The 13,725-nt window shown below is 42.0% G+C and overlaps 1 protein-coding gene across 15 annotated transcripts in view; it reads left to right on the top strand.

Moving 5' to 3' along the window:
* The window catches only part of adgrg6 (adhesion G protein-coupled receptor G6), a 115,108-nt gene that overhangs the window by 76,203 nt on the left and 25,180 nt on the right, over positions 1–13,725 (top strand). For all 15 annotated transcript variants that reach the window (XM_041975451.1, XM_041975452.1, XM_041975448.1 and 12 more), the window contains 10 exons: positions 659–775; positions 1,320–1,365; positions 1,580–1,686; positions 1,777–1,904; positions 4,808–5,079; positions 7,004–7,094; positions 7,254–7,404; positions 7,631–7,763; positions 9,034–9,135; positions 12,804–12,959. In XM_041975451.1, the coding sequence (XP_041831385.1) occupies positions 659–775; positions 1,320–1,365; positions 1,580–1,686; positions 1,777–1,904; positions 4,808–5,079; positions 7,004–7,094; positions 7,254–7,404; positions 7,631–7,763; positions 9,034–9,135; positions 12,804–12,959 (1,303 nt within the window). The remainder of the gene's footprint in view (positions 1–658; positions 776–1,319; positions 1,366–1,579; positions 1,687–1,776; positions 1,905–4,807; positions 5,080–7,003; positions 7,095–7,253; positions 7,405–7,630; positions 7,764–9,033; positions 9,136–12,803; positions 12,960–13,725) is intronic.

The raw sequence follows: 13,725 nt of genomic DNA, 5'->3' as shown, positions 1-13,725 counted from the left end.
CGGTGATGGCGAGGTGTGTGTGGACGGTGATGGCGAGGTGTGTGTGGAAAGTGATGGCGAGGTGTGTGTGGACGGTGATGGTGAGGTGTGTGTGGAAAGTGATGGCGAGGTGTGTGTGGACGGTGATGGCGAGGTGTGTGTGGAAAGTGATGGCGAGGTGTGTGTGGACGGTGATGGCGAGGTGTGTGTGGAAAGTGATGGCGAGGTGTTTGTGGACGGTGATGGCGAGGTGTGTGTGGACGGTGATGGCGAGGTGTGTGTGGAAAGTGATGGCGAGGTGTGTGGAAAGTGATGGCGAGGTGTGTGTGGACGGTGATGGCGAGGTGTGTGTGGACGGTGATGGCGAGGTGTGTGTGGACGGTGATGGCGAGGTGTGTGTGGAAGGTGATGGCGAGGTGTGTGTGGACGGTGATGGCGAGGTGTGTGTGGACGGTGATGGCGAGGTGTGTGTGGAAGGTGATGGCGAGGTGTGTGTGGAAAGGGATGGCGAGGTGTGTGTGGAAGGTGATGGCGAGGTGTGTGTGGACGGTGATGGCGAGGTGTGTGTGGAAAGGGATGGCGAGGTGTGTGTGGAAAGGGATGGCGAGGTGTGTGTGGACGGTGATGGCGAGGTGTGTGTGGACGGTGACATCTAGGTGTGTGTGTGTGTGTTTTCCAGAAGGAGCAGACCAGTCTGTCTCTGAACAGCTACGTGGTTGCCAGCAGCGTTGCGAACTTTTCCATCACTGACCTAAAAGATCCAGTCAGGATCGAGATCGCTCACCTCTCTGACCAGGTACAGGCGTGTGTGTGTGTGTGTGTGTGTGTTCACTTTATTTTTATTATGTTTACTGCTGACTTTGCTTTGATCTTCAGTTGTTTATGTTTGTCTTAAAGATTTTATTAATTTTGTTCTAAATATATTATTATGTTTTATTTAAATGAATTTTAGGACTTTTACTATATTTCTAAATAACTTTACTAAATACTTAATTATTATTACTGTTGTTATTATTATTATTATTACTAATATTCTTATTATTAATGGTAAATGTATTTTTTTTTCTTTTAACTGGCACATTTGAACCTTTTTTCTTTCTGTTGTTGTTTTCCTCTTCAACCTGACTCACCTTTAGCATTAATATACATCATTTACTGATGATTTTGGAACATATTTGTTCTAAAAATATTTAATATTTGCGCCACGATCACGAAAATGCTTTTAATCGGCAGTAGATTTGGGGTTAGATCTAAAGTCTCTGATCAGATGTGGCTGGAGCTTCGACTTGTTGGATGATGAACTCTGTCTGAGCTGCTGCTGCTTCCTGTTTTCCCGCCAGACTTTTTCCAGTCGACTGTGTGTGTTCTGGGACTTCAGCATGAGCAGTAAGTTTGTCTGCATCACTCAACATCTCAGCTTCATAAAATCCTCTCAGATCTTCCGGCAGACATTAGTTCAGGAAACAGTCTCAGTGGTTGAGTTTGGTCTGAAGGCTGCTTTTTAATCTGATGTGTGCACGTGGAATGAAAACATTCCTGGTATTCCTGCTCATGATGGTTTAATCAGCTGTTTGGTGTAATGTCTCCTTGTGGCCACCAGATGGTGATGGAGGCTGGAACAGCACAGGCTGCAGTGTGTCCAGTGACTCCAACAGCAACAGAACCGTCTGCCTCTGCAACCACCTCACACACTTTGGGATCCTCATGGTGAGGCCTGTGTGTCACTCAGCAGCACCACAGCAGGTCTGACCTGCTCATGATGGTCTGTCCTGGTTCTGACCTTCCTTCTCTCTGCAGGACGTGTCTCAGGCTTCATCCCGAATCAGTCCGGTTAACTTAAAAATCCTGACGTTCCTGTCTTACATCGGCTGCGGCATCTCCGCCGTCTGTTCTGCTGCCACCCTGCTCACCTACATCGCCTTCGAGTGAGTCCAGTCTTCATTCACAGGACCAGAACGATCTCATTCCCGTTGAGAGGATGCAGCCTTTGTTCCATATTTTCCTCTGATAAACCTTTGCTCCTTCACTGATTGTAGAAGGAAACCGAACTGATGTAAAACCAAAGTTAAAAGCTGGTGAATCCAATCATTTCTACAAATTTCTCTCATACTCGGAGCAGAGGAAGGATCACCTCCACTTTGAACATTTGAGAGCATCTGACCTTTACTGCAAAAAAAACAACAACGTAAAAGTGTCTTTAGTTGGGCTGCGGTCAGACAGAGCCTTAAAAACCAGCCATAAAAACTTAGTCAGCCCTGAACAAACAGGAAGTCGGTGGAGTGAGGTCAGCATGCAGCAGACCGGAGGGTTTACAATCCACCGGAAGAGCTGAGATAAAGTTGTGGATAACTGACAACTTCCAGGATGGAGGAGGGAAAATGTGTGAGTTGTCAAAAAGCCACAACCAGGGTCATGTTAAAGTCTGATTGTCTAAATCAAATGATCCCATTTTTTATGTATTTTTTAAAGTAGGATTGAGGAAGTTTCATGTTAACTGAAGCAGTCCTATAAAGGCTGCATTAAATCTTGACATATTGTCTTCAAATCAGGGAAAGAGAATCCTACACCACAACACAGCAGGCCCAGAACTGAACCTTGAGGAACTTCACGTTAGAGATTAATCATGGTGTCAAATTGTAATGATCCCTCAATACTGTCACTTTTCATTAATGATTATGTCTGAACTTACAGAAAGATACGGAATGAACAGCAAGTTACAGAGCATCCATGTGTTGCTGCTTGTGTTGCAGAAGTGGCATGCTGGGGTGGGAAAGTATGGCAGAGGAAGAGTTATTCCTTCCAAATAAATGGATTAAGTCATCATGGACTGATGTCGTTGGTTCTAGAAAAAATAAGCAAGGTGTGATTGTGGAGGACGGCTCACCAGCTTATAAAGCAGGATGTAAAAAAGTTGCAGAGAAATGAGTAAATACATGAAATGTTTCTGTACCTGCAGGATATTTACCAGCTTTGTACCCCAACATAAAGGTAGAGTCCAGTAACTGGATTAAATTTAACCCAGTTTGTTAATGTTGACCCTAACGCAGCATTGACGCAGTATTTCTTAGGCATGTCCAGGACATGCGGGACCAGTTAGCAGACTTCATATATATGCCTTTTTTGTCGTCAGTGTCCAATCCAATTTATTTATGAAGCACTTTAAAAAACAAGAGTCCGATCCCCGCCAAGGTTCAGCCTCGTCTTAGGAAGGAGCAGCAGCTGCTGCTCAGCAGTGGTGAAGTGGGGAAGCAGTGTCTGCTTGTGGCAGGTCAGGTAGACGAGGTGGTGCTAGCCCATTCAGGGATTTTTATGTGAAAATGGACTCTAATGAAGCGAAGCCTCAGCAGGTGAGATGTGCTCTGACTTGGTGCTCTGAGCAGCTGCATTTTGGACCATCTGCAGGAGAGATAGAGTCACTGAGTCTTTTAAGAAGTATTTTTAAATAAAACTAGCTTTATTTTTGCGAACTTCCTCAGCTGAAAGAAGCTGGACTTACCCACATTATTAATCTGTCCAGTTTCAGCCCAACAGAGGGCTTAAAAGGTGGCAAAGAATCCAGACATGCAGGGAGAGCAGAGGCACCACTGAGAGGTGTGCAGTGGGCTGTAGGAGAAACCATATTTATTTAACAATCTTTTATGTTTCACTAGCTCAATGTTTTGTCTTTGTTTTTTCATTCTCTACTCAGGTTGAAAATTAATGTTTTTTATAATGTAGTTTCCAGAAAGAAGCCTCCCAGGTCCAGGTAGAGATCCTGTCCCCTTCCCATCTGTTTCTCTGAGAGACATCTGCTCTACATGTGATTGTGGCAGCAGTTGGGAAAATATACATATAGATGCAGAGAAGCTGTAGTCCGTCATATTGGACCCAAACTGCTGTAGAACAGAACCTTTTGTTCTCCAGACATCCAGACCCTGTTGCTTGTGCAGCAGATGAGGAATGATGACTGCTCTGTGGCGGAGACGAGGGTCTGGCTTCCATAACGTTTGCTCATTCGCTCAGCTGCAGGTCCGGTGGGATGCCTGGACTGGAACTTGGTCCTGGCTTCCATCTCCAGCACAACGCTCCAGTATCAGGATTCAAAACTCGCCAACAGGATTCCAAAATAATTATAATTATTTCCCTAAGATGGTATAGAGGACAGAATTTCAGTCGGCTGGTGAGCCTGGAAGGATGGATTTATGATGACTGAGTTTTCATCAAGAACAGATTTCATGAGGGTGAACTTATCACAAAATATTTATACAGTATTACAGTTATGTAAAATGTTGATTTAAACTCTTTAACTCTTCAATTAAAAACAGAAAATAAAATATTGATAAAGGTTTTTGAAAAATAAAATCTGCTGGTTTTGAAAATGTCAGCAATAAATGAGAAAAGGCTGAAATGGAAGCAACTAAAGAGAAAATCCAGCACAGATGAGTGGGCCTAAAACAAGTATCAGGGAATTAAGAATGGAGAGGATGCGTTGCTATGCTTCACAACACGATGAAAAGATGGAGAAAGACAACACAGAATGCTGGTGATGTCAGGCAGTAAAACAGATATGTCACCATCTATCAGGCAGAGAAAACCAGAAGCAGGATCCAGAAACATGCTGAAGCTGGACGGAGGCCAAGTGAAAGCTCAGCTCTAAGTCTGAATTTTAAAACCTGGACCAGGAAACGTGAGAGGAACATGAGCCGCTCTCAGCTGCTGCATGTGGACAGGCTTCGGGCTGGAAATGTGAAAGCCACGTGTCTGGGGGGTTGGGTGGGAAGCTGCGGACAAACCTCAGCACACATAGCTGTCAACAAAAATCCAGCCTCAGCTCTTCCTCTTCCCTCAGAAAACTGCGGCGAGACTACCCATCTAAGATCCTGATGAACCTCAGCACGTCCTTGTTGTTTCTCAACATGGTGTTTCTGCTGGACGGCTGGCTGGCCAGCGTGGTCAGCAGCGAGGGGCTGTGCTTGTCTGCCGCCGTCCTCCTGCACTACTTCCTGCTCACCTCCTTCACCTGGATGGGGCTGGAGTCCGTCCACATGTACATCGCTCTGGTCAAAGTCTTCAACACCTACATCCGCAGATACATCCTGAAGTTCTGCATCGTGGGATGGGGTGAGTGGCCCTGCATCTAAACGTACATCTTAATTTTTAGGATGATCCAAGTGCAGCATCGCAGGTTGTAGTTTTTATATTAATTCAGATGGAGGACTATATTTTTAATGTGCATCATACTTTTGGCTTCGTTTCTGCTCCAGTCTTTTGTATTTCTACAATTATGGTTCTGCCAATCCACAAAGACGTACTGATGCTGCCTTCATGATCCATGAAAACACCAACATAAGTGTAATGAGTTCATTAGCCAAGCCAACTTTATGTGTAAAGCGCTTTACAACAGCAGCTACTGAACAAAGTGCTGAACATAACATAACTTAAACATTAAAAGACATCAAATCAGATGTAAATGAAACAGAAATAAAAGATAAGAGAAAAAAATACAATAAAAGCAACTCTTAAAAAGCAAGGAAGTTCTAGTTTTTGGAGTTCAGTGAATGCATCATGGTGTGAAATGGATGTGACAGCAACCTGTAAATCAAAGCGAATCACCAGATACATGGTATAATATTTACACATTCACTATATTGGAAAAAGGTGTAGCTGTTACACACTTCCTCCAGCAGAGGGCAGTAGTTTCAAGCATGCTTTCTCTTTCAACTTGGAAAAGCTGGAAAAAAGGGCGCCCTCTGCTCGAGGAAGTGTGTAACGGCATCCTAACTGATAATTTATTTGTCCAGCTGCAGCATGAGCAACAGATTAAATGTCGATAGTCGGAAATGTGGAGATGTAGTAAGATGCAAAGTGTTGTTCTGACCTGCATCGGCCTTTCTGGGTTCTGTGGTCATTTCAGTACCTGGATAGTACAAAAGTCCTCTTGGTGGCTTGAAACTTTGCACAGAAATAATATGCAGATATATAGTTGATGGTTAGTAGATAATTTTTATATTTATGTAAATTATTGGTGCCACTTTGTCTCTGGATGGCAGAGAATGAATCATTTAACTCATAAGTTTGCTGCCCTCTAGTGGCGGTTAACTGTAAACAGAGTCAGGTGAATCTCATTAGGGAAGCTCCTCAGCAAGGGTCCATAGAAAAATTAAACTCTGAAACACGATTAAAACAAGACATTAAAATAAGGTTGAGCTGAAAATCCAATAAACAATCCAACTTTAGGTAGGTGTTGCTGTTTGGGTAAAAAAAAACATTTTATTTAAAAAAGAATCAAAACTTTGAGTTACATTATTTATCATCAGGACACAAAAAGATGCCAACATGTCATCTTATTTCCCTTCCCTGCCTTCCTTCCATGAGTCCTTGCTGCTTTCAGGATCGCTGCATCCCGCACAAAGTTTTCTGTCTCCTTGCTTTCATCAACCTGATTCACATTTAATCCTTGAGGCACTTTTAAAGAAACTTACACTTTTTACCCTTAGGTACCAAAATGGTACTCAAATAAAAGTGTTATAAAAACTTGTGAGAAACTCAAGTGAGATGTTTTAAACTTCAGACCCAAACAGATAATAAAAAATCATTAAAAACTATATTTTTTAGTTTTTACGCCTTTTTTGTCATAAGAAATCCTAATTTATTTATTTATTTTTGCTATATAACATACAAAGAATTGGTGTATTAAATATGTGTTTATAATGGGAATCAGTGGGACCAAACCGGCCTGTTGGCATTATGTTTGTCTCCTATACATAATTCAATAAAGGGGATCTTGGCATTTTAAACATAATAAAGGAAAAACTCTGGTCAAGTATCATACAATTAACCTTTAAACTGAACTAGATATTAAGAATCAAAAACACAAAATATGCAGAAAGTACACGTTTGGTCCTCGAAGGTGCCTTGAGGGTTAAGGGATGGTTTAATCCTGGAGGAAGATGAAGGAATCAGTGACTCAGAGATCAGGAGGAACCATCAGAGTCCACAAACAGGAGCTGTGGGGTTAACCTGAGGGTTGCGTACTTTGTTCTAGGTCTCCCTGCAGTGCTGGTCGGGATTGTCGTCACGGTGAATAAGAATTATTACGGCATTCTGGAGGACGGCGAAGATGAGTCGGGGAAGATGTGAGTTACCACAGAAACACAACAAACCCAACTCAGAGCTTCCGGCCTGTGAAACATCACAGCAGATAAGCTAGTTCTAGAGATGATCCGGTTAGTCGTGAGCAGGAAGCCTTTCTGTCATGTGACCACACAGTCTGTGTGTGTGTTGTTTCTCCCCAGGTGTTGGATCAGAGAAATGAGCGTCTTCTACACCACCTGCGTGGGTTACTTCTGCCTGGTGTTTCTGCTCAACGTCGCCATGTTTGTGGTGGTGATGATGCAGATTTGCGGGCGCAACGGCAAACGCAGCAACCGCACGCTGCGAGAGGAGGTCTGTGCCGACTCATCCTCATCATTCCTCATTCAGCCAAAATGCCTTCACAGGAAAGAAAGAGAGGAAGGAGTCAGTCATTTAGTCAGGAAGCTGCTCGGCTAGTTTTATATTTATTTCAGGCGATAATCAGAAACCGAGTCAAGGCTGCAGGAGATGAAGGAAAAGCAGTTTTAGATTCTTTATGAGGGAGAGAGATGTGAAACTCTGCCCTGCTTTGCTGCAGGTCCTACGAAACCTGCGGAGCGTGGTCAGCCTCACCTTCCTGCTCGGCATGACATGGGGCTTCGCCCTGTTCGCCTGGGGTCCCGTCTACCTGGCCTTCACATACCTGTTTACCATCTTCAACTCTCTGCAAGGTGCAGTATCCCCCCCTCATGCACGATTTGCGATTTGTCAAAGTTACATTAACCCTTAAAATTCCAAGCCATTTTTTGCTAATTATGGTCCACCTGTCTGTAGAATCCCAGTATTTCCAGTATAAACCAGTGTGTAGTAGCTTTTAATCCCAGTATAAACCAGTGTGTAGTAGCTTTTAATCCCAGTATAAACCAGTCTGTAGCAGCTGTCAGATTGGGAGGTAAAATGATGTAAAATGAATGTATGAATAGATGTAGCAGCATAAAGGTCGACCAGAAGAAGAAAGCAGAATTTATTACTAACAGAACTTTGTAGAAATAACACACAGATCAACAGTGACCAAACCTTTTCTCATCTCATCGTTCTCTCAAGTCTTGGCTTTCAGGAGAAAAAATATTGTTATTGAAACAAACACACAACAGAAACTATTTCCATGTTTCCACTTTTTCCTCATTTCCAGTTATTCCTGCTACTATTTACCTGCTATCCTCACTAAACCAACTCCAGCTCAGCTGCTTTGTGGCGCCACCGTGCATCAGAAACGTCTTCTTGGCTTTATTCCAGCCATAGAGGAGCTTTATTTTTCTTCTTTTCACACACACATAGAACTTTCTGCTCACTGGTTGATCTTTGGCTGCTCCTGATTGGACGTTACCGTCAATCTAAGCTCTCTGATTGGTGGAAAGTCTGACAGGAAGTGGCTTCATCATCATGTCCAGGTCTAAATAGAGGTCTCTTAGCAACATAGTAGTGATGGTGATGTTTTTATGGTGAAATGTGATAAATAATGCTGTTATCATGGATCATTGTGGATATTAGCAGATAGAGTCTCTGAATAAAACTACATTTAGTGGCTGGATTGTAAACGTCCTGGACGGGATAGAAATGCCTGGAAAACTTCATAAATCACCTAAAGGATAAAATATCCATCACAGTTTGTCCTACAGAGCTACACACCACCTGAGACACTGGTGATGGTAGAAGTGATGGTGTTAGTAATAAATTCTGCTTTCTTCTTCTGGTCGGCCTTTATGCTGCTATATCTATTCATACATTCATTTTACATCATTTTAGCCTCATAATCTGACAGCTGAGAAACATCATGTCTGATGCTGACTGGGATTAAAGAGGTTGAGCTTCTACATCTAGTTTTACTGAACAACGCAGCCTGGAGTTGGAAGGGTTGAGCAGCTTTCAGAGTTTTAGCTTCAAAATAAAAGCCTCGTCTTGTTTGAGCTGCAGTTCTCCTCTCATTGCTTCTCTCCTCAGGTCTCTTCATCTTCATCTTCCACTGTGCTCTGAAAGAAAACGTGCAGAAGCAGTGGAGGAGATATCTCTGCTGTGGCCCCTACAGGCTGTCAGACAACTCGGGTATGTCTCAGTCCGTCTCCCCGTCCCTCCTCTCAGATCCGTCTGCTGGGCTCCTGCCAGATTCCCACAGCAGCAGGAAAAAGCCCACTTTATTAAAATCTAAAACCTAAGTCACCTGAGCTTAGCAGCTAATAAAAGAAGATAAAAGCTGGTTGTCTCTGGAGGTGCCCTCAGTCTGAGGATGATGTTCTGCCCCAGCGCTTCCTCTCTGCAGCTCACTTCATACCAAAAGATCCACCTTGAATTTGTGTGTGAACGCCTCAGAAATGTGGAATTCCTCTTTAATACCAGGATGATGGTGAGAGGAAAGAACATTTCATGTTCATGCATGTATCACTCGGTCATCGGGGATGGAAATATCCAACCCAGAATAAAATAACCGTGTGTTGTTTATTACATCTGTGAACAGTTTGTTTCTGCAAATTCTGGCAAAGAAATCACAGAATCACCTCATTGGAAGACGGTGACTCAGCTTTTTTTTCCCTTGTAAGAAAATAAACCACTAATATGACATGAAAATGTTCTGAACATCTATGCTTTGTAAACGTATCATTTTCATGTCATTTTTAGACATTTTTAACCAGATTCTGGAATGAAAAAAGGGATATAGACAGTTCATGACTGTTTCGCTTCACATTTGGCTTGTCTGGATGGAAACTCATCCATGCCGGTTTTTTCTTGGACATTTTCTGTTTTCAGTCATGTTGCTCTGAGTTTTCTGTCCTGACGTCGTCCAGGACCATTTGAAGCATCTGGATTTGCTTCTCTGGTTGGGAGTGTGTTTCATTTTCTAGGTATAGTTATAAGAACTGAATATTGAGCTATTTTGCTGAATAAAACAGTTAAAAGTCCAGCGGTGGGCTTTCATTTAGCATCACTCCGAGCTTCTATTTTCACCTAATTTAGCTTCTTATAATGTGTGTTGGTTAAGATAATTTTTTAATTAGTGTTTTAATAAGAAAGTTATTTTTATTCATTTTTGTTACAAAAAGCCACAATTTTTTAACCTTTAAATCAAACATTAAACTTTTTAAAGCCTGACCCCTAAAAAATTAGGAGAAAAATTGTTTTTCTAATCTGAAGTCTTTTTTTGGCCCTTCAATAAAATATAAAAAAATAATTAAATTAACGTTTATTACCACGTGATACGTCAAAATTATTGTAGTGCATTATTGTATTATTATTCTATCCACCAGGGGGCAGAAAAGAAGTATCAGATTGTGTTCGACAGGGTTTCAAACAAAGTTTTTACCATGAAATGATGCAAAAGGTCTCAGAAACTCATGTATCAAATATGATGCATGATATTATAGGGTTAAATTGAATGGAACTAATAAATGAAGTAAAAGTCTTTAGATAAAGTAAGAGATATTTAATTTTTTTTTTTTTTACAAATTCTGCTCTGTTTTTTAGTCTCCTTGAAATGCAGCCAGATGCTGCTTATTTCCTAATCCTGAACATTTATGTATTAGAAATTACCATTAAAAAAAAACAGAAAAGACATTTAATAACAAACAAATGCAGTTAATTTGGTCTCTGCTGGTTTCCGTCATGCTTTCATTATTTGGATTTGTTTAAAGAGCCACTGAATTAGTTTGTTTCATCAAAAAGTCTAAAATCCAACTCTGTAAATGCAACAGAGACCCTGGAAGTGATGAGACAAGTTTATTTCTACAGCACATTTCATGTACAAGACAATTCAAAATGCTTTACATGAAACATTTCAGCATTACAGCGGGGTGCAGGGAGCAATAACCAGTGCATTAAAAATAAACTTTAAATGAAGTTAAAAACAGAAAGAAAAAAAGGCTCAAATAAAATAGATAAACAATAAATAAAGTTCCAGTGTGGGGAATTAACTGTTTTGATAAAAGGCTGCAAATAGAAAAGTTTTTAACCCTGATGTAAAACTGCTGAGTCAGCAGACGTGCAGGTTTCTGGGAGTTTGTTCCACATGTGAGGAGCATAAAAGCTGAACGCTGCCTCTCCACGTTTAGTTCTGACTCTGGGAACAGAAAGTAGACCTGAGCCTGATGACCTGAGGGATCTGGTTGCTTCATAACAAACCAGAAGATCCTGAATGGATTCTGGCCCTAAACCATTCAGGTCTTTGTAATTCTTTGACTGACAGGAAGCCAGTGTAAAGGTCTGAGGACTGGAGTTCTAGGATCTACTTTCTTGGTCTTAGTGAGGACTGGAGTTCTAGGATCTACTTTCTTGGTCTTAGTGAGGACTGGAGTTCTAGGATCTACTTTCCTGGTCTTAGTGAGGACTGGAGTTCTAGGATCTACTTTCTTGGTCTTAGTGAGGACTGAAGTTCTAGGATCTACTTTCCTGGTCTTAGTGAGGACTGGAGCAGCAGCGTTCTGGACTGACTGCAGCTGTCTGATGAACTTTTTAGGGGGACCTGTGAGGACCTGTGAGGACATGGACCTGTTTTTCTAAATCCTGCTGAGTCATCAGTCCTTTAATCCTCCAGATGTTCTTTGGCCGACTTCACAGCTGTCTTAATATAACTCCTAAAATCCAGGTCTGAGTCTAGGACTACTCCCAAATTTCTGGCTTTGTTGTTAGTATTGAACTTTGCTGTTTGAAGCTGAGAACTGACTTTTAATCTTTCTTCCTTTGGCTCCAAAAACTATTATTTCAATTTTGTCTTCATTTAACTGAAGGAAGTTCTGGCACATCCAGTCTTTAATCTGATCCATGCAGTTGATCAGAGTTTGGATCGGACTGTAGTCTCCTGGTGAGATGGTTATGTAGATGTGTGTGTCATCAGCATAACTGTGGTAACATGTAGTTGTTTTTCATAACTTGAGCGAGTGGCAGCACGTAGATGTTGAACAGCAGTGGCCCCAGGATGGAGCCTTGGGGAACTCCACAGGTTATGTTTGCTGATGAAGCAGAATATGGACTTAGACTCTAAACTGAGAAAAGTCTGACAGTAGTATGTAACAGCAGTGGCCCCAGGATGGAGCCTTGGGGAACTCCACAGGTTATTTTGGTTCACTCAGATTTATAGTTACCTGTGGACACAAAGTAGTCCCTGTCTTTTAAAAAGGACTCAAACCACTTAATTGCTGAGCCAGAAAGTCCGACCCGGTTTTCCAGCCGGTCTAGTGAGATGTTCTGGTCGATCGTGTCAAATGCAGCACTGAGATCCAGCAGTACCATGACTGAAATGTTTCTGCTATCTGTGCTCAGGGGGATGTTATTAAAGACCTGAACTAGAGCATCTCAGTGCTGTGGTGTGGCCAAAAACCTGACTGGTAGACATCAGAACAGTTATTTAGTGTCAGAAAGTTGTGTAGCTGCTGAAAGACAGTTTTTATTTTTATTATTTTTTTTAATCTCACTAAGAAAGGGGAGGTTTGATATCGGCCTGTAGCTGCTCATGAGTGACGAGTCTAGGTTTTTCTTTTTCAGTAGTGGAGGTAGTAGTGGAATAAACACTTCAGTGGTATTTTCTCCAGTGTACCGTTTCTTGATAACCTCTGTTTGCGCTTTTTTGTTGATAATAACATCTCAAAGAAAACACAGGAATGATCCAGTATCCTTCACCACAACCTTGGACATATTCAGACCTTTAGAGATGACTAGGAATTACCTCGATGACAAAGTGGAAGATGATCTGCCCAACAGCTGATCTGTTCGTCTCTCTCCTGCAGACTGGAGTAAGACGGCCACCAACAACACGAAGAAGGTGAGCTCAGAAAACCTGGCCAAGTCCCTGTCTTCCAGCTCCTTTGGCTCCAGCACCGCCAACTGGACCTCCAAGGCAAAGGCTACGCTCACGCCATTCACCAAACGAAACAGAAACCCAGGTGAGTCACACAAACCTCAACCACAGACCAGGATGTAGCTTTCTCCTTTGTTTGTTTTCCTCTGACCTTCCTGATAAAGTGATGCGGAATAATCCAGTTTACACAGATTTGGGGCAACAGTGAGAGAAATAGCGGATGAAGCAGAGATAATCAGACTTTAACCAGCCGTAATGTTGCTGAGATCAGTTTGATGGATGCTCTTAGAAAGCAGCCTCGTGGTTGAGGGTTTCACTGGTTTCACTTCCAGGCCGAAAACAAAGAAAATACCAGTTCGGTAAAGGCTGTGAAGGATTAACACACATTTCATCTGGTGCGAGTCAGACACAGAAATATGAACCTACTCTGCACCTCAGCTGCTCCTGCTTTACTTCCTGTTTCTAATTCTCATCACACAGAGTTGTGTCAGTGCACTGCGAAAAGCCAAAACCTTTGATTCCCTGTCGTATGTGGGAACCAAACCACAGCCACAAATGAAGCAGGAACGTGTCATTAATGTGGAAGCTTTTTAAAATCTCGTCACGTAGCTGTTAAATGTTCACTTGCTGCTAACAAAACATGGAAAATAAGACAAAAAAGCAGCATTGGTCATGTATGAAAACATGGAGGGAGGTCTTTTATAAATATGACTCACATCTTTACTACATCAGAAACATCCAGAGTTCATTCCTCTGGATGTGCATCAGAAAAGGCTAAATCCATCTGAAAACCCCAAACTCTGTTATGAAATTGAGGATTTCTGTCTGTTTCGACTGTTTCTTATCCTTTA

Source organism: Melanotaenia boesemani, chromosome 22 (genome assembly GCF_017639745.1).
Source record: "Melanotaenia boesemani isolate fMelBoe1 chromosome 22, fMelBoe1.pri, whole genome shotgun sequence".
In the NCBI taxonomy this organism is placed as follows: domain Eukaryota; kingdom Metazoa; phylum Chordata; class Actinopteri; order Atheriniformes; family Melanotaeniidae; genus Melanotaenia; species Melanotaenia boesemani.
Note: the sequence above shows the minus strand (reverse complement) of the source record. Positions and strands in the feature narration are given on the sequence as shown.